Source organism: Phaethon aethereus (assembly GCF_964289735.1).
Source record: "Phaethon aethereus genome assembly, chromosome: 2".
NCBI lineage: Eukaryota > Metazoa > Chordata > Aves > Phaethontiformes > Phaethontidae > Phaethon > Phaethon aethereus.
The window spans coordinates 145,587,741-145,611,647 of record NC_138582.1 but is presented as its reverse complement, the minus strand read 5'-3'; the positions used below and the strand labels follow the sequence as shown (position 1 = coordinate 145,611,647).

Here is a 23,907-nt window from a genome sequence, read left to right as displayed (position 1 = left end):
CATGTAAAGTTGAATAGTAAGCACCTGCAAAGCTGTAAATTGAATACTTTCACAGTTTTACAATATCAGACATGGATGCTGCTTGTGGCAGATACTGCTTGTGACGCAGTGTTAAATGCTTCCCGTTAGTGGTCTACGATGAATGATCAGTGTAGTGTTTGAATCCATCCAAGTGTGAGCACTGGTGTTTCTCTGAACGTTTTGTTGTTGTTCCACTCAGCTGCTGAAAAATACACAGGTTTTGGTTCTGTAAGACCTTTTTCAAATGAGTTATTTTACATGGTTATGAGGCTTGGTCACCTACTAAGTGCTTTGGAATATGAAATATTGAAGGGAATTTTTGATCTGAGGAAGGAGAATAATATATGAAGGGCATGATCTGACCAGGCTTTGTGGGAATATTTATAAAGAAGCACAAGGACCAAGTGAATTGAAATGCCCATGACTTCAGTAGCAGGGCATGTGAGTGGATGTAGAAAATAGCCTCTTATAAGGTCGTTTTTATGATAGCCAGTCTCAAGAGCAGTCAAGAGGATGGAGGAATGATAAAATTAGGAAGTCTTTAAAATTGAGCAAGTTCTTACTGCGACTGAATCCTCACTGAAGAAAACTGGCGAAGACAGAAAGCAGTGGGGACGCTTACAGAGGGACAGCTACAGAGATGGAGTAGCAGCAGTAGCGTTTGTTAGGTTTCTCAAAGGCTCTTACCCAGTTGGGCACTGTCTTCTAAAGTACAGTTAAGGCAGGCTGAAAAACTCAAGCCCTTATCTGACTTACTGTCTTGGTTTTTTTCCCCTAAAACTCAAAATCTCCTTTAAAAGCACTTCTCATTAACTAGATGTGTGGCCTCCCAATGTGGCTTCCCTGGTGCTCCTCATGGCTTCCCCACAAAATACAGAACAGTGGGTAGGCTTTATCTTAATAGTAGTCTGACCTACAAGCAAAGTTCAAATGCCAGTCAGCTGCTATGTTTTCTGCTCTTAAAATTGACCTTTTTCTAGCTGATTTCTGATTATTTTAACCTTAATATGTTGAATATATGTGATGCCTACGGAGTTCATTGATCACAACACCGCCTTGCTCTGCAGTTACAGGTGCCGCTGCTGAGTTTGTTGAGTTACTGATTCTCCTTGCTACTAGGTTTTTCTGCACCCTTTAGAAAAGTGGGAGCCTTAGGTTGCAGTGCTCTTCACTGCACATGTTTAGACACTGTTCAAATGCTTTTACTAAAATTATCATCTATTCCCCACATTGTTCTTATTTTTCTTTCCTTGAAAATCAGATACTGCAGAATAAGATGGCTTTGTTAGTGGTTGGTGAGATGAGATATATTAATGCAGTACACTATTAAAGATTTCTTATAGTAGTCTGTTTTCCTTAGTAGAACCCTTGTGAACATTTTACCACACGCAAAATAAAACTAAATTTGGGTTGTAGAGGAGTATAGCTTTAGTCCTTACCTGCCAGGATGACTGAATCTTTATTTCAGCTAATTTTGTTACCAGATAGAGTTTGTGACTCTGTCGAGTTAATTGATAACTGCTGAATCATTGTGTTGAATGACTTAACTTCACCCTGGGGTTAGAGGCACATCTTACCAGAGAGATCTGTTGGCTCAGTAGTTACCGGAATAATGACTGAGAGACTTGCAGTTTCTGATAAGCAGAAGTAAATTTATCAGAAATAACTAATTAACTTTTATAGCTAAATGCAATATCCAGCTAAAATATTCAGTGATGTTGTATATAAACCAAGTTTCCTTTTGGCCAAAATACAGACTGGATGATTTTATTTTTTAAATTTGTAAATTTTTTCAATTTAAATGTAATAAAATTACTTCATTGAGACAGTGAGATATAAAAATTAGTGTCATTAAAGGTCAAGCAACATACAGATTGAAAGGATTTTTCTGGAGAGGGAGATAGAGGAAGGTGAGACAATCTCTGTAATATATTCATCATTTTTAAGAAATAGAAAGAAGTGATGCAAAGCCTGTTAGTATTTGCTGTGTAATTTCATCATTATTGCTATCTAAATAATATCAACACTAGGTGTCATACACTGCTAGGTGATTTACAAGCTGATATGTCGGTAATGGTCCCTGCGTAGAAATACAAAGCTGTGTATTTAAACAGTGAAGGTGAACTCACTCATTGGTACATTCATGCTTATTGTGTCCTCTGACATTTATTGGCAGCCAATCTAAAAATAAGTGCCTCACAGTTATCTGAGAATTCAATGTGGATAGTCTTTTTGGAAAAACCTGTGTTCAAAGGGCAGGTTTGGAGAGAAGGCTGGAAGGATGACACCTACATTTGAGAATTGGTTCTAGCTGTAAAGAAATGTATAGAAGAGTGAGCCAGAGACAGAGATGAAAATCACAGCTTTTGCATTGCAGAAGACTTAGTCACAGATTAGAAGATTTAGTCACAAAAGCTGTTGGTAAGGAGCCAGCTCTGGTGGAAGCTACTTCTAATTTGGTACTCAGCTCTTTTTCTTTTGAAATACCACTCAGAATATTGAAATAAAAGCCAGAAGTGGCAGGGGATTGTGGAAACAGTATTGCTGACTGTCCAAGGGAAGGCTAAGCTCAAGTCGCTCATAAATAAATACAATAGTTTTCTGGTTAAGGATAACTTAAGGTTGTTGCTGATCCTTTTTACATCATGAATGGTTTAATTCTGGTTTTTGGTGCTGCTGTTCTTCCTAACAGACATAGGAACCATATATGAAGCATGATTTTTTTGACCCACAATACAACAAATGTAAGGATTAACCAAGTTTTGTGTTCCTCACTTTTAGCATACACTATCTTTGGATCTGTGATCCACAATTCAGTTGTATCCCTTTGCCACTCCTGCACATTGTCCCTCTTGTTTTGTGTTGTACCAAGCCAAAGATTACTGTCTATCTACAGAAGGTGATAATTAATCATATTAGCTGACACAAAACCACTAAACCAAAGAAACTTTTCAACCTATTTGCATCTTGTTAGTAAAGATAATAGCATGTTCTTTACTGATGCTTAATTGTGCAAGACCTTTCTTAGGTGTCTTTAGGTGATGGGCTGCTACGTTAACATGAGTCAGGCCAGAACAGTAACTCAGACCCAGGTGCTGACCTACCTTTAATCACTTTCATAGTCTTTTGGAAACAAGCTATTTGGGGAAAACTGTAGGTGAAATGACAGCAAGACACTGAAAAAGATTGTAAGGCTTTTTAGAGCCAGTTCAGGAGAGAGTGAAGACAGTGCTTGCATTCTAGGCAGTATTTTTGTACTGAACATTACATTAAGTCCATAAGTGAAACAGGCCCAGCAGAGCATATGCTGGCACAGTCAAAGATTTCCATTTGAACCTTAGATTGCTCTAAGTAAAAGACATGAGTCGTATGCACCATAGTATGGACTTGGTTCTCAAATCGGTGGTTTTCTCTGAAAATCTGCAGAAATTGTTTGAGTGCTTGGGAAATTGATTTAACCCATTTTGCCAAATGTACCATACTTGGTAGGAGTCATACCAGTGAGAACAAATGGGAGGCATTTCTGTTTAGGAAAAATACAGAATTGGAGGCCAGAGTGGAGTACTTGATGTAAGGCATCTTGAAATGTCTGTGAAGACTTCAAATTTTGGAAGGAAGAGTTAGCTCTTCACAGACTTCCATCAGCGGTGGAGATGGTATCATTGACAGCCTCTCAGATGCTGATAGCCCGAATCACCACTGGTATAACTTTGCTCCTTATTTTAGTAGGAGATTACTAGTGTTTATGGGAATTCTAATAGTGTTAGTAACAGTTCTTAGGCAAAGGGGCCAACTGAATTTAAGGCTTATAAAAAGTCAGGATAATAGTCTGTGTTTTTCCTTTGATAAATGGTTAATGATCTGTCAGCAGATTCTTTACCTTAGAATAGAAATAGTCATTGTCTCCTACCCGGGTATTTTACTGCAGGAGATTCCTGGGCTTTCGGAGAAGCTTAAGAATCTTAATAAAATGGAGAAGAAACTGTAAGTGCTAATAAAGAATTTTCTAGCACTACATAATGAATAAAAATATCAATAATTACTTTTACTAGATATGGCTTTTAACATCAGGTAAGTAATAATACTTCTCACAGAATTATTTAAACCAGCTCATGCTTCTATAGAACTGTCAGTAATGGCTAAAAAGACTTCTTCAAGTGCTTGCTAGTACACTGTGGTTGTTTTGTTATAGTACATTTGGGGGAAAAAGTACTTTGAGTTGATGAAATAACCATGATTATTGAAGGTTTCAATGCATCAATATTGACCTACTGTGTTGGAAGCTGAATAATTCAATAATTGTATGAATTAATTCATTGCATATGAGTTTGAAATTACTGGATAACAGGGCTTGGCTCTGCTTTAAGTTTTTGTAACTCATGGCTTACCCATACTTCTCTTAACTCAGAAAGCTGTGAGCTTTAGGTTTATGCCTGCACTGGAGTTCGCAGTGTAACTTTTTTAATAGCAAGCTGGACTTACATGGGCTGTCTAACCCAAGGACCAGAAGGGATCTTGTGAAGGGGAACCCTGTGCACATTAGTTTACCTTGTTGCTGCAGCTCACCTTTTCCTAGTACCTTGTCTTGCTTAAAGCGGTGGTGCAATGTGCTCTGTAGTTTATGTAGGATACATAAGTGCTTTGCGTTCAAAAATCAGTAAATCTTTGAGCAGTTCAGACTTGGTTTAGTCTCCAGTTGTCAGAACTACCTTTATAATTTCATTTTACACTATTTTTTTATTTTGGCTTTATTTTGTTATACATAGGTACATTTTCATATGTTTTTGTATACATATGTATATATGTATGCATATATCTATGTAGCTATAAATATATAACATTTGTTTAGAGAGACAGAGAGATTGTAAATATGGTGATGTTCAACCCCCAAACATGACAGATTTTATTAAAACCTGAAGAAATGTTGATGTTAGTTTCCCCAAGTGAGGGAATGTGCCAGTTGTTTATTATTCGAGTTCACAGCCTTGTGATCTTGAGTCTCTTTCTGCTTTTCTGCAAATACACATAGTAGTAGGTGTGAATGTTACAGCGCTTTCTTTTTTGTCACTTTTTTCAACACTTTTTTCATGCTTTTGTCACCTCAAGTTTGGATTCTGCAAAGAGCTACAGCTTGAAGCAAAGCCTGGAAACTGCAACTGGAGTAAAGTCTGAATGCCTTCTGATTAAGTGGTATTCCCATAGGCAATGCATGTTTTCACTCTATGAGTACATTTCCAGGAAAAATTTAGCTTGTTATACCTCTGAAGTTGTGAACCAAATTTCAGGGGTCTATAGCACTGCTCTGTGAAAGTCTTATGCACCAAATACTACTGGTAAAAATGGTGCCCTGTCAGATAATGAATTTGTGGTTGTAAAATGTATTAATTTGCCCTTTTTTGGACATTAGTCATCCTCTGAACTTTAAGTCATGGATTCAGCTACGCTTTTCAGCATTGGCTTGACTTCCCCTTAGACTGAAGAGTTGTCCCTTTGATTTTTGGAAGAGATAAGGAGAGAAAAAGAGGGACTGTTGTGGCACTTTAAAGCCCATTTATGTATCCAGAGAGGTGCCAGATGCCTTTTGCAGCTCTGGTGTTGTCGTACCCATTTATGACAAGCAAGTAGAACAAGTAATAAAAAGTAATTTTTTTCCCAAACCCAACTGTGTTTTTACAAATGCCACAAAATTGTTCTAGAAAATTTGTGAGTATTTTAAGTAAATACTTGAGAGCTGCCTGTAGTAGATGGTTCTTACTGAACATTTCAATGTTTTTAGACATGGTTGGACAATTTTTTAGCAGATAACTTTTCCAGAAGGGCAAATGTTGAGCTTAGGCAAGGGAATAGCCTTCTAGGAAAGTTTTTTTTATTTAACTCTTGGGAGGGGAAAAAATCTGCTGATGGATCTTGCTGCAGGGGTTCAAAATCTAGCTTGCTGATAGACTTATTTGAGTAGGGATATTCTTTGTGCTATGAAGCAGTAGTAAAACAGCACAATGACGTTTTCAAAGATTTAAATCCATCCTAGAGCTTTTCATCATTTGAAAAATGAACATACAGAAAAGCGTCTCTCTATTTGTTTAAGAACAGAGAATCTGGAGGCAGGTAGGACTTAAGTACTGCTCATTTTAGATTAGGATATACATAATTTCTTAAAACAAGAGTTTTATTACTTTTTTCCTGAGAGCTTAATTTTATGGTGGAAAAAAATTATACTAATAGTTATTCATTCCTAAAGCTGCCTTTTGAACTATTTTTTAAACCTTTAGAGAGAAATTTTGGGTATAAAAAGGGAAACTGGTTTGACAGTCTTTAATTTCTACTTTTATACACAGAGTTTCAGCCTCTGAGCTGTTAAGGAAAAGCTGAAATATCTACCTCGAGCTATGGCAGCACATTTGTACCCATTCAGCACTCGCATCTTCTACAAAGGTTCTTCTATAAACCTACATAAATCTTAGTAATAGAAAACTAATAGGTTACAGCATATAGTCAGTCAAATAGGGATGAAATCACCATAGCTTGGGATTATTAATGAGAATTTCTGTCAGAGTTGTTGGGAAAAATATAGTTAAGGTTTTTTTAAAAATAAGGAGATAAGATGAATATAGGCAGGATGATCTCTTTAATTGATATGATTCAGTTAACCTTGCTATTATGTTAGCAGAACTTACGAATATTTTTGTTTGTGCGTAAAATACTGTTTTGTAAGAAAAAGTGTCTGATTTATGGCTTTCAAGGGTCAGCACAAAAACGTTGTGCTATTCTGAAATCAGATGCACTGCAACCTGATTCAGGAGTGAATCACATGCTACCACAGCATGGATTTCCAGTGATGATAAAGAGCTAAATACTGAAAACAGAACTGTACATTATAATATCATCAAGCCTAGAAGGTAGTGATTAGATAGCTAAAGATAGTAGAGAAACTTCATGTGATTTGGGATAACACCAGAAGGTGTTCTCACAATTAAAAAAAAATCAAGCCCTGGTTCTGTGTAATACAGAAACCACAGCCAGTTCTTCACTGAATTTTAAAATAACATTTTACTTTGAATTAGAGAAGTAGCAGGAATCAGTATGTTGAATATAAAGCAGCTCGAAGTGAGAGGAAAAGATGTGGTTAACGAATACCCAGAGGACTCTCCTGACACTCAAAATATGCAGGTCTAATTAGTGCAGCATGTTATACAGTCTAAGTGCAAGCTCTGAAATAGTTCAGGCACTTGATGTGAAAGACAAAGTCCACCCTCTTTGCAATGCTGAGTTGTTTCTGTGAGCTTTGTACCACGAGCTTGGTGCTACGCCTTTGTGCGAGCTGAAGCCTTTAATCTTGAGACTTCCTCAGTTGTGTGTCCTCAGGGATTCCTGCTGAATGCTTCTGCACCGAAACTGGTACTTTTGCTACCGTACCGCAGTCCACTCTAGCGACTGCAGAAGGGATCTGGCGCCTTTATCGCTCTTTCCTTACTCATTCCACAGCTAATTTGAAGGTAACAGATGTCTGCTACTTTTACAAACCTTGTGCTACAGACTTCGGGTAAAAATAGGTAGGCCTACTGACTTGAACATCGGTGTTATCTAGTTTTAAAAACTACTGAAAAAAGAGCCACACATGAAGTCTTTTACAATCTTTAGCTGCTGCCTTTCTTCCCAGTGCTGTGAACTCTTTTTTTTTTTTCTTAGGCAAGGTACAAGAGTTTTGGGGTGGAACATTAAAAGACGTATTAATAGTAAATGCCATGGGTAGAGGAGGAGGGAATAATAAAATTTAAAAGAACTCCACTTTTATTTAATCTTGATTTCAGGACTCTGAATTGCAAAATGAGCAACTTTACATTTTTCTGTTCATACTGCAGTTTACAGATGCATTGAAGGCTAAGTTGGGGTGATCTTTACTTGAGGTAAAAATGTAACAAAAGAAATTGTGAAAAGGAGTTAACACAAGAAAAGATATTGGTGTATCATAAAACAGATTTTATTGCAAAAGTAGAGAAACTCAGATTTTAGTGAGTCTCCAAAGTTACATCTCACAGAAACCAAGATGACTTAGATTTAGCCTTGTATTTTCTATATCCAGGTTTTGCAGTGGGTACATGCAAAACCTCATATCTAAAGCATCTAGCATTTTCATATCTAAGTACCTCTATAGAATTCATCTCCTCCTCTCAATGAGTTATCTTTTTCTCCTCTCTTCCCCCCTCCTTCCCTTCCTCCTTCTTCTCCTTCCTCCTTCCCTTCCTTCCCCTCCTTCCTTCCTTCCCCTCCTTCTGTCTTTCTGTTCCTTCCCACCTTCCTTCCCCTCCTTTCTTTCTGTCTCTAGTTTCATACTGTGTAAAGCTAATTCAAACAAGCAAATTCATTTTGGATAATGTTTGATTCTGGTTAGCCTTATCATTTCATGTAATTGGCTGTGAAGCATTTTGCCTGTGTTGCTAAATCCCTTTCCTCTGAAAACAGAAAAATAACAAGCAAACAAAATGTACTATCACTTTTTTGGCAACATCTTTAAACTCAAGTTTGGCCTATTCACATTTCCTAATGCATCTATCATGTCAGCTATCATGGAAGCTATCAAAGAAAGATTTCTCTAAGGAACATTTTTGCTGCAAAAATAGGGCACCGTGGAGGAGACTTTTGTTTTTGTCTTTCCCTCTGAATACTTTGTTATCACTTATTTAAAAGAACAGTATTTTAGTAATAAGTTTCTTTTTTAACTCAAACTGCTCCAAGATTTTCAGAGGGAAGAAAGAACAGAAATCCGTCTGACCAAACAGCTGTCATCAAGACATCTTTCTACTGCAGGACCAGGTCAACTGTGCCTAAATTTTTCTACTGAAATACTTGTCCAGTCTGTTTTTAATAATTTCCGAAAGGGAAATTCCACACCCGCCCTGTATAACCTCTTCCTTTATTAATAAAATAGTTTCATGATTATTCTTTGTCCTGGACAAAGCATGGGAGAACTCCCAGGAGAGGGAAAAGCCTACTGTGTAGCGCCTGGTGGGATGTATTCAGGGACAAGGGAAGAGGGAGCTGGCATTTAGACTTGTAACCATAGCACAGGGCAATAACTGAGGTAAATAATGTTGTCTTTGGTCAATTTGGTTAACAAGTTCTTCTGCTCTCCTCTGTTCACCAAGAGCAATAGGGTCTGATTTCATATTTAGGCAGTGCCTGCCTTCAGGTGTCTGAGCTGCCTGTTTTAAACTGAAAGTGATTGGAACTGTTTTTAATTAGTCTTGGGGGTGAGGGCAGGGAGGGTCCCCTGTATTGACTTAATGCGGATTCCAGAATAACTGGTTTTTTCATACCTGCAGACTGTTTGGAGTCAGGGAGCAGCCTGCAGAGCGGATGAGCAGTGAGTTCTGCTGGCTTATGTGAGGGGGCTTATGAGAACAGTGCAGGTGTTTCTGCCGTGGCTTCTTGAACGTGTGTGCCATGCTTCTCATCTGGCTGGGTATTACCTCTCTGGGAACTGTCCTTCCTGCCTTCACACACAGTTCTTTCACCAGTGCTGTCTCTCTGATCCCAGTCCTACAAAGAGACCATCTTTCTTCCCTGCCATTTCTTACCATTCACCCTCCCTCAAGAAAAAAAAAAAATTACTTCAGTGTACCTCAAAAAGCTAAAGCAAGGTTGGCTTCATTGGGCTTGGATGATATGTCTCAGTTTTTCCATTTCAGAACTGGATTGTGACTGCTGTAATTCCTTGCTGGCAAGAAGCAGCAGAGAGCTGCATTGTCTCAGGAGCTGTCAGGAATCAGATTTATGATTCCAGGAATCAGTCTCTTGTTCCCCTTTCATTCCTAAGCTGATCCTTTTTGCCCGTATCATTTATTGTCCACTGAACTGCCTCTAAAGCATTTGAGAGGAGACTTAAACTCTTGCCAGACTCTGGCATCTGTGTAGGTGAGGGTTTGCATTATGTTGCACTTCCATATATTCTAGAGTGAGAAAGCAGAGTTGTTCCTCAATGCATGCAGTGCTAGCAGGAAAAGTATTTAATACATTTTCAAGAAGTAGTAAGTACTGCCTTGACGTCTGACTAGAGATATGGGAAAAGGGAATGAATTTTTAAGAAATTGCTGTAGCATTATCTGTTTGCAAACTGGAAAATGCACTATTATTCAGGAGACAGAGTAGAAAACAGAATGTATCTATTTCATCAGTCTTGTGACTTAATAACATTTATTGCAATACAACACAGAATTGTAGAATAAACGTTGCCAACTAAAATTTATGTCGCACGCTGACAAAGTAATTATATATGGTATTTAGTGATATTTCAGTAATATTTCAGCTATTGACTTCTAAGAGAAATGGAGGAGAGCTGTCCAGTAGTAATTACCTTTTAAGAAAACTTATCGCTCACACGGCGAATGAAAATCTTGGCAAGACGAGAAAAGAGCTGTCATAATAGACCCTTCCCACTTCAAGGAAATGAGTAGAGCTGTGTGCTAATTATTCCTCTATTTTTTCCCCCCTTGCAGAACTTTCCTGTTTGTTAGAGATGGTAACCCAAATAAACGGAATGTGCACAATGAGACATCTATGCACTTACTGTGCATGGGACCTCAGATCATGATCTCAGAAGGAGCTCTTCATCCTCGCCTGACACGACCCTCAGAAGATGACTGCAGGAGAGCAGATTGTCTGCAAATGATCCTGAAGTGGAAGGGAGCAAAGCTGGATGAAGGACAATATGAGCGAGCAGCAATTGATGCTGTTGATAACAAAAAAAATACACCTTTGCACTATGCTGCTGCCTCAGGGATGAAAACCTGTGTCGAGGTAAAAGTTCATATAAAATCACAAGTCTGTGTACTGCTATCAGTAAATGACATGCACAGTGTTTTACAAAGGTGTTTCAGGGAAAAAAAAGCTGATATAGTATATTGAATTGGCTTTTAAATTCTATTTTTCACTAATTGGAAAAATTACAAAGATAAGCAGCCCAAAACTTACACTGTCTGTAGAGGACAATGAAAAAAAAATAATTACATGTATGTTACCTTCATGACATAAACTCCTGAGCATCAAGAAGACTCATGTAAAAAATAAAAATTTGAAATAATTACAGGACTGTAACACTGGAGAAAAAGCTTTAAAGGTAGGCATAAGCATACCTGTATGTGTAAAGAAAAGTGAAATAACTGCCTGAGAGAAAATTAGAGCTCTTTTTATTCTGCTCTGTAGCTGAGACTGGGAAATGCTGTCCATGTTTCAACAACAGGTTTGATGTCTTTAATTTATGGTGCCCAGCTTTTTTAGAGGATGCCATACATCTTGTGCTAACATACTTAAATATAATTACCTTTTTACAAATTAAAAATTACTTTAATGTTTGTGAAAGTAGTGGATAGTAATGAGTAACTTGGAATCATAATGACTTTGAAGGTCTCTCATCAAATTTATTTTTAAAGTATACCAAGTAATGAGGACTAGTATTTAATTGTGCTGGTAATTTAATTTAAAGAGCACAAGAACAGACATCTAACATTTTCAGAAACAGCTAACATTTTCATACGTCTGTCTATTATAACATTAATATTTGTATTTTGAGTGGTAGTGATTAATTCAGAGTTCAGCATTTATATGTAAAATTTAGATTATTTTTCTTCTGGGTTGAGACTACACTTCACTCATTAATTTAGTCTCATTAGCAAAGTTTATCACCTCATTATTCACCTGCATTTTTAGATAACTTCTGCATATCTTAAACAGTCAGGTCCCAGTACTTGTGGGACTTCAGTGGTGACCTCTCTCTGCAGTAGAAACTGATGCTCTCCCTGTACTTTCCTGATTTTCTCTGAAGCTATTTTTAGTATTGGTGTTACTTTTGCCACCTGCTAATCTTGTACCATGACAAGATTAGAAGCAATTCATTTAAGCAATAAATTGCAAATTATAATAGTTCAGAAGTTTCATATCTCAGTTCCATTAGCACTCATGAATAAGTACCATTTGGTGCTGGGTATTTATATTAGTATTTGCTTTATTGGTTGTTCTAGAACCTCTTGTGCTGATACTTCAGTTTGAAACAGACTTTCTTTTGAGTTATTCATAAAGCATGTGTGGTACATCCACAGAGAATCTGGATTCCAACAATTCATATAATTTTTCTGCTTTGTGTTATTTGAGATTGCTTTTGCACTTTGTCCAGCAACCGACTTCACAAACGCATTGACAAATATACTGTGTGGTGTTTTAAAATTATTTATTCTGAGTTGTTAAGCACTTGGCATACTGTTCAAAAAAACATTCATCGCCGCCTTTATTGTGATTTTACATTTACCTTTTCCAGACTTTGTTCTTTACATACTCTTCATCTGGAGACAACTTCAGGTTCTTACTTCCTGTACAATTCCATCCCATTGTTCTACCTTCACAGATTCTTCTGATGTTTCTAGAATTTTTTCAGTGCTTTTACTTAGTACCACTTTTTGAAATAAGGCAGTGGATTATTTGTCTTTTTTCTGATTCTGCAGGAATGGTGAATTTAAGTACATTTTGGGAATTGTTATTGAGTGCTTCTTTGATGTTAACATTTTGAATTGTAAACAATTTATCTTCTCGGTAAAGAAATGCTTCCTAATGTTGTGTCTAAACCTCTCCTGGCTCAGCTTTGAACCGTTCCCACACATCCTGTCACTGGATAATGTTAACTGAAGCCTTTGTCTCTCTGGTCACTTGCTCAGTACTGAGAGGATTTAAGAGGATGCTGCTATTAGATTCCGATATTAACCCCCAGTATCACAGCCTAAATCTTGCCCCTGTACCTTCTTTCCTCTCTGCCCCATGTTACAGCTCAGCAAGCTCCACGCTAGCAGTTTGTCTTCAACACATCCCTAGAAATTATTTACACACTTACTGAGTTTCACCAGGGAGGCAAGTCACTGTGCAGTCTTTGCTAGCTTAATTACACTCAGACACAGCTAATTACGTACATGATGACTGAATTACATACAGGTATTGCCTGGCTGTTCCTGTCAACTAGAATGAATCTTTCCTTTTTTGCATGGTTATATGATTGATTTAGTGCCTCTTTTGATGCAATTGATTTATAAACACAGATCAGGCTGTCTCCTAGGTCTATGCTAATATTGCTTTTATCTTGATTGTCAACTTTTAATTCTTTTTATGTTTGATAAACAAACAAAAATATTGATTGCAAAGGACTGTGTACTTTCTCTTTTTCTCTTTTTTAGTGCCACTTGTTTGATCCAGCTGTGTGATAAATTCTGTCTACAGGGATTTTCAGTCACAGTTGTTCTATCTAGCCTTCCCCAAGAAGATCTATTTGCTTTTACATTTTATTGTACATTAGAGGACAAATGTTCAAGCCATGTCAGAAAATGGGAGATACCAGGATTTAGCATTTAATGACCTCTTTGAGCAAAGTTGATGAAAAACACCCACGATAAAATGATTTGACGTGAGAATGGTTGCTTCTGGTAGAGAAATGGTAAACAAAAGAAAAGTTTAGTAGCCAGTTTCCAACATACTTCAATTTCTGATATTTACAAGCTTGCTTACTCACATTTGTGAAATATTATGTCTATTACACTGATTTGTAAAGTGCTTACTGTTGGACCCATTTCAATATATACTGCAAAAAGAAGGAACAATTACCTTATCCACAGAAACTCTTATTTCGTTGTCTTCTCTCTCTCTCTCCACTTGAGATCCCCAGATAACTTCAGATTTACAAGAGATTTGAGCAAGGAGTCTTCTGCCTCAATCATTCTGCCTTCATGGCCCCAAGTGGGGGCTATGCAGTGGTATTAGAGGTAGACACAGTTGTTTAAAAGTTTCAATTTCAAGAGTGTGAAGCAAATGTGCTCACACAGTAAGATCCAAGCAGACCATAATACAGAAAGGAATCACAGTCACTGCAGAGTAAATCGTGGTTCTGGAGCTGGCCTGCAGCTTATAACTGCAGACTGTAAAATCAATTGGTTTTAAACTCATCATGAAATTTCATGGTTTGTGTTTCTTCACAAATTATCGTTCTATTTCTCACTGTCTGTGATATGATTCATTAGATGAATCCAACTACTAGACTGCTAGTTCCCCCTTTAATTATATAAACTGGGTTATGTTACCATGACAATACATACTGTTTAATTGACTAAACCATTTCTGACTCTAATTTGCTTTCAGTTTGTCTTTGAAAAAAAATTTACAGTCTGATCCACATGGATTGCTATTTGCCAGAGTTTGGACACAGTTATGTAGTGTAACTAGTCATGGTTTCTACCTTAGCAACACAGAGTACACCCCCAAGTTCAAACTTCATTGTGTTCCCTACAGAGAAGGGTAGAAGACCTTGGATCCTAAGATTAGTGTCTGAGATACCTTAAGTCCTCCAGTATAGTCTGTAGTCCTTCTAACTCCTTCAAAAGGAACAGGATTATGAACAGGGACACTACATTATGAAAAGCCTGAAACAGAGCTTAGTGAAGGAATTTAACAATGATCTCTTTGTTCCTGAAAGTATTTGAGGATTAAAATTCTTAACAAAACAAAGAGAGAGAAAAAACCTGAATTGCCTAATCCTCAAGTCATCTTCCCTCTTTCCAGTAAATTGAAGGTTGCTTAGAACCCCAGGAGCACCTTTTGCCATTCTTTTCCCCTGTCTGGTCAGTTTTGTGGTGGTTACTCTCACTTCAGAGCAGCGTTCCATTTTAATCATCTCCTTTTTCCATAATTTTTCAGGAGAACCCCAGCCTTGTATCTTCTCCTATCCCCACCACACCCACATAAGGAAAGTAAAAAACATACATAGTCCCTTGTGGGTGCACCACCTACTAGTTGATTTGTTCAGAACTGATAGTCAAATGTGCAGTCTTGATACTTCTGCATTGACATGTGTTAAAATTCTCTTCTGAGCAAAACAGCTGTCTGGAACCCATGAGACAGTTTGGTCAAAGTTAATGTGCTTACCTCAAAATACTGAACAAAACAGACTGAACTTTCATGCTGAATAGATTTGATTTTATGCAGATATATTCCAAGAGACAAGGTTGCTGAAATGACACAATACTAGAGCATATTTGAATTATTGGAATTAGAATAATTTCGTTTCACTTTTCTCATGTTCTCAAAAATAAGGTAGAGCTACCAGTAGTGTTATGTGCTATCTGTGAGTTGGTACCGCATCTTCCCTCCTACCCACGGATTCTCCCGTTTTCTGTCACCACCAGTGTACCAGTGCTGAGAATGGTGGAGTTACACCCATGTGTAAAGAATATTTAAAGGTGTATCTAGCTCCATCTTGCCAGGTGCTTGATGACCTCAGGCCCCTCATTTTCTATAGAGCACTGACCATATCAGTAGAACATAATTCTAGTCTTTAAAACCTCACAGAGACATATTGTACAGACTTGCCTTCTAACATATTTCTGAGATTTTGTGGTTCCACGGAATTAAGGTGGGTATAGGTACAATTACGTATGAAATCAAGCAGTAATTTATTTAGCAACAGTAGAGAATCTTTGTTTCCCAAAGAGCATTGCTATTATATTTGCCTCTTCTTTCTGTTTTCCTTTTTTTTTTTTCCATTCTTTTCTTAACTGACGTGTCTTTTCGTCAGGCTGTTATTAATATTGGCAATTAATAACTGTATACTTTGCCATTTTACTTTTCAGCTTCTAGTAAAACATGGTGGAGATTTGTTTGCAGAAAATGAAAATAAAGATACCCCATGTGACTGTGCAGAGAAACAACACCACAAAGAGCTGGCTCTTAATCTGGAATCCCGAATGGTATTTTCACGTGATCCTGAAGCTGAAAGCATTGAAGCTGAATATGCTGCTTTAGACAAAAAAGAGGTCAGAGGATAGTTTAAATTTGGGGTGTTTTACACATTTATATTTGTAGCAATTACATTGTGACAAAATTCTGCAAAGTATTTCAGTACTACTGTATTTTTTACTGTGTATTTGTAAGCCATTTCATTTTAACACAGCTTTTTGTATCTTTCAAGTTAAGCTCAGAGAACATCACAAATCTGTTGTCAAAACTAAAGAGAAGCTTTATTCCTATACTTAATTACGTGGACTGTCTTGAAAGTATTACAGGCTGTGAGGCTGGAGAAAATACAGTGAGGATAGTAAGCTGGGAAACGGTTGCTCTAAACCAAACATTTTTTACATACTTTTATTTCTTAAGATGCCTTTCTATCTAAAAATGAGGGCAGGAGAAATTCTGAAAAGGAGAAAATCTGTGGGATAGAATAGGGAAAATGTTCTGGTAGATCTTCCTAGACTGAAGAGTGGGTTGAATGTCACCAGAAACCAGCTGAGTAGTGCAGGATTTCAAAACAGTGCATTTATTTTCTTTTTTTATAAGATGATGCCTGAAGCTACTACATACCAGAACTTGTATGAAAAACAGGTAATAATAGGTGTTGTTATTTTGAAATCAGTTTTTGAAAGAGAGACAACTCATTGACACAAATTTGCTTGAATTCTGGTATGCCTTACAGAAGACTGTGATTTGATAGGGACAATTTGACCAAAAAGATTCTGAGTAAAAGTTCCCTCCCCCATCTATTATCATATTTTAATTAACTAAAAATTCTAAGTAAGAAACATAGATAAATTATATGATTCAGTAAATATTATGAAGTAATTCTGTGTAAATTAAAGGACAGTAGATTTTTGTATGCCCAATCCCTTCAGAAGTAGCATGGCCTTGCCTTTTACTAGTTTAGCCCACTTATGACCTAATGACACTTAAAAGAAAATTCATGCAGATTTAGGTATGAGTAGGCTTAGATCACATCAACTGTTTCCCTGAAAAGTGCCACGCGTGGTCACTTTTATTTGAAAAATGCTATGCATGGTCACTTTTACTTGAAAGTAAGAAAGTCTTTATACTGTTCAGTTTATTTTCTAACTAATTCTCTTTAATAAATTCAAATATAAACAAGCTTAATTAGATTGTTTATTCCTAGATGAGAGATTTTGAGATGAGGTTTAATATACTTGAGTTGTACCTTGAAATAACAAATGTAATTAACTCATTTTACTTTCTCTGAATATTCCCCTATAGAGACCCAGTATAGTTTGAAATCATATTTTTCTGTTGGCAAAACCACTTTAAAAGACTGCTGCAGTTTCCTGCCATGATTGCAGTTTACTTCTCCTTTGGTTGTACAAGTAGAACTATTTGGATGGTTATGCTGTCACTGGATCATAGCAATGATTTGGCTTAAAAGAAGAAAAAGTTTTAAAGAGTGCTAATATGTAATTGTTTTATATAACCTGAATAATTTTTATCGTTATACCGTGGGTTTGCTGGCATTTGCACCAACACGGCTAAGAGAATGGTGAACTTACACATGTGGGTGGGGCAAGTCAAGTACCATTTGAACAGGCTTTTCAGCAAGAGAAAACGTCTCGTGACTGTTCAAGGTAGATGCTCAGAGCAAAATCAGCTTAAAGACTTGATAGTTACAAGGGACTCCAGTAAAATGTAATTATGTTAATTTGGGGTCACATCACTGAGGCTGTTGAAAGATACAGGTCTGTTCCTCATTTGACTTGTTTTTAGCAAAGCTGTTGAGCATGAGAACTGAAATGCAGGCAAGCCTGCAGACCTAAATCCATCTGACATACCAGGGCAGCTTTCCCATGTGTTCTAAAGATTCACAAGCTGAAAAATGTCAGCCTGGAATTTGGTACACCGATCGGTGGTCTTGAGGCTTCACATAGAGCAATTCTGCCTTCATGTGCTCCATTCTTTTTTTTTTTTCCCTTTCTTTGTGACTTTTCAGTGGGGTGAGTTCTCTAACTTCTTGTGTAAGAGCAGAAGTGCTAGCACAAGAGCTATGCCAAGAGCATGTAACCAGAGGGAGTTCATTTTTTAATCTTAGCCTTCAGAGTGGCCAAAAACAGTTGGAAAAAATCAGCCTTAGAAAGACTAGCACTGAACTGCAGTCCAGATGATTACAGTCCTCATCTTCCAGGTCTGTGGACGAATGTCTGGGATGGGCAGTGAAAGCTGCACTTAACCACTGGCTGTGGTTATGCCTCCAGCTGTATCTTAATGGGGAATGAGAACTGATCCAAAAACCTTCCCCAGAACACGTATCATTCACCAAAATTGCCCCTCAAAGATGGTCCTCTACTTTCAATTTCATTTTTAAAAAATACTAAGCACTGGGGGAAGCAAGTATGCAAAATGGTTTTTTAACATAGTATTTAGATTGTCATTCTTCGGTGATGCCCTTTAACATCTTTCCAAAACACAAAAATTCAATTCATCAAGAATTAAAAAACTTTGGGACACCAAGAAATGCATTTTCAATGTAATTTCATCTCTTGAATGAAGGTTAGAGGAGAAGAAAAAACATTTTAAAACCATGAATAGGATTTCTTCCCAGGCAAAACAGCCAAATGGGCCTAACTCCAGTGTTTATGATATGCACAGTAGTATCTGGAATGATAGTACCCAATACCTCGCGTTCCAGACCTGCCATATTTATAGCAGAAAATAATCCTCTTTTTCATACAGAGCAAAAGATTTTTGTAATGCTCTGTGCAGTGTCATTGAATTAAATGTGTATACTCAGAATAATAACAAAACTTTGTCTCTGATGTTGACAACCAGTTCATGTTCTTCATCACATTGAAATATTACGAAGGAATTATGTGAGTGCTCATGTTTAGAATTGAAACACTTGTAATAGTGGAAAAAATAACTTGCACATACCTTTCTTTGACTACAGAGGCTCTCAAGCCGTTAAGAAATACAGATTGCTGAGTAGACCCACATTTGAAGTTTGAGAGCCCAGCAGCAAAAAGCTGTTCATCATCCATCAGTTCAGTTTACTCCTTCCAAAAGGGTTTCTGAATAAAATCCATTTCCATCATACCGTTACCCAACCTTTTAAAATCTCATTTTACTACAGTGCTCCGTGAATCATATTTTTAAACTTACTATTTTACTTTGGTTTTAGTACACCTCAAACATTTTTAGTGATCAAATTAGAGACTGCAGTTAAAGATGGGTAGCAAACAGTCCCTAATAGTTTTGAAACATAAACATGATTTTTGTGTTTCCACACAATGCAGTTTGGAAGGAAAACAATGTACCAACACACATAATCTATATTTCCCTATATAAAATGGAAATGATAAATATTTTAAGAATGGAGTATAAAGTGTGACTCCCTTAACACTGTAGTTAGTTAGTAGCAAAAGAAGATCCATTTATGATGTGTGGGCAGTGGAAAGGGTATTAGAAAGCAAGCCAGGAGAGTATTTCAGATTATCTTCTTTGTCTTGATTCTTTTTTCTTACTTTGTTGATGAATAATCTCCAAAAAAAGTCTCAGCTACATGAAATCTAAGTTTATATTTATCTTTTAAATCTAATTGAAGTTACTCTAAGTAATACGACTGTAACTACTTTTGTAGATTTTGGTTGTTTTATTTGCACAGTCTTTAAATTTGGTGTTTATTCTAGCACGGGAGCATATTTGTCTTGGTGATGTATCTGTGGAAGATAACAGGCACCTTAATTTCAGTCACATCATGCAATGTTTTAAACTTGCATAAGAAACACCTGGGAATGAGCAGTACTTCAGAGCAGGTCATCCAGAACAGTTTTGGCACTCAGACTCAGAGAAATACATTGTGCAATAGCAAAGTATATAATTTCTTAGTTCATTTTACATATGAGCCACTGAATACTGTAGAAATACACTGCTAGTGAGTGTTATCACAGATTTATTGAGTGTATAGTAATTGGAATGGTTTTCTTCAGTTCCAGAATTGTCATGTAAGTATATATATAATGCAAATATCATAAATACAAAGAGTTATCTAAAATGATTTAAATGTGCTTTATCTCTACAGATAGAGAATGGTTTATTAAGTGAGAGAAGGGCACTACAGGTAGTTAAGATATATACACAGTTATATACATATAGTGCATATACTTGAATGAGTTAAATGGAGTATAAATTTTTTTTTAATATTAACTATAGAACTCCATCCACCCATAGAGAAGGATATTTACATGAAGTATATTTGTCACCATTTAATTATACAGTCATCTCTGTAGCAAAGAGTTACTTTGCCCTTTTCTATTTTAATGGTACTTTAAAAGTGAAGAAAATAATAATAATTTGAAATGATCTGTTAAAATAACCAGCTTACATACTGAAAGTACTTTCAGGAGAAAAACAATTATATAATTTATGATATCTGAATATTAGTGGTAAAAAATTGAAAATAATTAAAAAGAAGGGCTCTTGAGAATGTGAAAGTATTGAAATCTCTAGTGAGAAGCTCACCAATGGATTAAAGTAGTAACTCGAATAAAGTATTCCAAAATAATTATACAGATAATGATGCTAATATTGAACACTGCCTTTTTCACAGAAAATATCAATGAAGAGCTCCTCCATAAATGAGTATTAAAGGAGATCTCTGAGCATCATGCGCTGTAATCAAAATCCTTTACAGTATATGGCAGTGCAGAGATAAGTCATCCATGTTTGAAGTAGTTAAAAACAAACCTCTATGATATTACATAAAGGCTATACATCCTTATAACTAAAAACTGTGTCTTTGCAAGTCTCTACAAGACTGTGTCTTGTACACATGAACATTTTTAAGGGTTCTCATTTTATAAAGCCTTCACTCTGGAATTTCCAAAGCAAACTACTTAATAATGCCAGCCTAAAATTTCCTTTTTTTCAGCTTCTTCTGTGGGCTCATATATTATTTTCTGAAACAAATGTCTAAAGTTTCAAGCACATTCTTAAGAAATATTTCCCTCATTACTTAAAAAGATAGAATTGGGATTCTTAAAAACCACAGGATCCAAAAATCCCTGCTGGGATGTGTGGAATGCCCTAGCTGAGATAATATAGTAGTCTGTTACTCAAGGGAGATAATTGCCAGTGTTTGACCTAGAACCAATCAACTGATAATTTTGAGCATATCTGCAGTTCAGAATAAAATACTAGGTCCTAAAATACGTTACAGGTTTAACAGAAAAGTCATTTCCTTTTATGATATATGTGGTCTTCAAGAAGTGAGTACTGTTGTGCTGACAAAGCTACTTGTTTTACAATTGCAATTCAAAATGCAATTCAGATTTAGTCAAGACAATTTACTCTTTGCTTCCATTTTTTTTGCAGCGTCTTCGTGCAATTATAATCATTCAGGCACCCAGCTGTTTGTATGCCTGTCTTTCTGTCATGTTTTTATAAATGAACTCTTTTGTAAGAAATGAAGTAGGTCAGTCAAATTCCAGCATGCTATGAATCAAGTGGCCCAGATTTATTTCAGTGCAAGCCATTAACATTCACATTGTCCTTTACTGAGTCATGCATGATCAGCAACGGAAGGACATACAGAAACTCCCTGAACTTGAGCGTAAAGTCAGGACACTCACAGTCCATTTCTTTTCTGCTTTTCTTGCTTTCTCAAAAAGGACAAAGACCCAGTGCAGAGTCTTTCTGGGGCAAGAAAGACTTGGCATTCTGTGGCATTCTCTGTACATATCTTCCCACTTACTTTTCTCTTTCTACCTTTTGGGCATTTTCCCTGTGCAACACTAACAAATACATTATTCGCTGTCACGTTCTTCCTTTCTTAGTTTTAAAAAAGAGTCTGTAGGACATGAGTATGTATCTCTAGTATCTTGGTTGGAGCTAATTCAGAATCTTAAAATTATTGCCTTTTGTCTTTCTAATTTGACTTTTTTTTTAATGCTATAATAAGGGGATGGAGCTCCAGACCAGTAAGGCAGCTGGATGATGTTCTCTGACTGAGCAGGGCTATCACAGTTGGTCACTGTTTCTCAAAGAGAGTTTTCACATCTTCATGTACAATGAATCCCTAACCTTGGAGATACTCAAAAGCCATCTAGACACAATCCTGGCCAGCGGTATCTAGGTGACCCTGCTTGAACAGGAGGGTTGGACCACATGACATCCACAGGTCCCTTCCAACCTCAACCGTTCTGTGTTCCTGTGAACCTCTAACTGCATGTCTCATCTCTCCTATTCATGACTGACTGCTACACTTCTGAGTACACTGAGGGTGGCTATTGCCTCAAAAGACGTGTACCTGATTCTGTTTACAAATGTATCCCTTCTACCTAATGTCTCAATGTATCATGCTCCAGATTAATTCAAAGTTAATGGGTCTCAATTAATGTATAAAATTAGTGTCAGAGGATCTATATGCAACGTATGTTAGCCTGTCCTTTCACTCTCCCCTGAAATCCTTAGTTCAAATCTAGTCATGCATTCTCATACCCATGCCACAATATTTGAAGTGTAATCACGACAAAATTCATCTGGATTCTGTGAAAATCTGTCTTTTTGAGAGAGAGAGAGAGAGAGTCAGTGTTAGGCTAATTCATCATTTGAACATGGCCTCCAAGTATAATGGAGAACTCTAGAGGTATTGACTTTTAGATTTTGAAATGTACAAAGTTCACACTATAAATACTGCAAAATGACAGTGTTTCCATATAGCTTTGCATGGTCATTGGTCTACACAATGAATAAACTTTGTCACGTATTACCTCACAGTTGAGATGATGATCAGTAACAGTGCTTTGAATGTTTTCATTTTAGTATGGAGTTAGAGACTAACTGGAAAATACTGCTAGACATAAATTTTCTGTCTTCTTCTCAAAGCCATATGAGGGCCTAAGACTTCAGGACTTGCGAAGGCTTAAGGATATGCTGATCGTGGAATCTGCTGACATGCTCCAAGCTCCACTCTTTACGGCAGAAGCTCTACTTCGGGCACACGGTAATCCAAAACCTTAAAAATTAAAGAAACTGTTTTCAGCAAAATCAAAATTGCATTTGTATGTTTACTTTCTATTTCCAAGTAAAAGAGAAGTAACGGTTAATCAAATACCAAGAAACAGTTCACAGAGTACTTCAGAAAGAAGCACAGCTGCAGTATGTCAAAAAGCATTAAGGCAGATAGGGACGCTGATAGGAAAGTGATTCAAACGAGGAATTATAATGGAAGACATTTTAACTTGAGGAGTGTAGAAAAACAGAGTTTTCCTATTTTAGTGAGAGACACAGAAGTAAACCTTGCCTTCCCTATGTCAAAAAAAGTCAAATTCATTGTACATATTTTTGTGAGACCATTGGTTTTCTGCCACTATAGATCTATGTATAAAATGGGATCAGATTTATTTATTTATTTATCTATCTATTTCTATGTTTGTTTATTTATTTATTTATCATTGCAATAAAAGCAGTCTGAGCATTGTAATAAATGTTTGGAAATTGTCTTGTGGTTTAAAGCATATGAGTGTATGTCCTTTGAAGGATTTATATAGTTACTCGTTTAATACAGGCTATAGTTTTCCACATGTATATTTGTAACTGGTAACTTTCACTGAAATCAGTCTGTGCTCTTGGCATGTAATTTAAACCGGGGTTGTCAGAATGGGGATGTACTGAATACAGTGTGTTCACTCCAGGCAAAAGTATCTCTGAAACTCGGTGGAAGCTTTAGGCTTTCATTCAGTGATTCTAAACTTAAGCTTACTGAAGCATCTGCGTTGTTACTGTATGCCAAAGCAACTACTCGGGCAGTTAATGGTTTGGATGCTCATCACTGTATTGCTGGAGTAAGCTTTCATACCCTATTATTTTTGTGGACTCCTTGTGAAAATAGAGAGGGAAAAGTGAAATAGGAAAACGTTCTTTTAAACCCACAACATTTGGCAGACTTTCATGAGGAGGTATGGTACCTGAAAGTCATCTCTTTTACGTTATTTTCAATACTTGCTATTTGTGTTCCTTTTAACACTGACTTAAGAACTTCTGCCGGTCTAATAATGTTTAAGGCACAGTCTTTGCTTATATGTTTTTTTAATGTTA

At 36.7% G+C, this 23,907-nt stretch overlaps 1 protein-coding gene across 1 annotated transcript in view; it reads left to right on the top strand.

The window, feature by feature from the left end:
* ANKIB1 (ankyrin repeat and IBR domain containing 1) overlaps positions 1-23,907 on the top strand; it is a gene marked incomplete at its 3' end in the record, with an annotated part of 59,108 nt that overhangs the window by 8,393 nt on the left and 26,808 nt on the right. Inside the window, exons 2-4 of the mRNA XM_082015033.1 lie at positions 10,515-10,815; positions 15,675-15,857; positions 22,696-22,813. Coding sequence (XP_081871159.1) covers positions 10,515-10,815; positions 15,675-15,857; positions 22,696-22,813 — 602 coding nt within the window. The remainder of the gene's footprint in view (positions 1-10,514; positions 10,816-15,674; positions 15,858-22,695; positions 22,814-23,907) is intronic.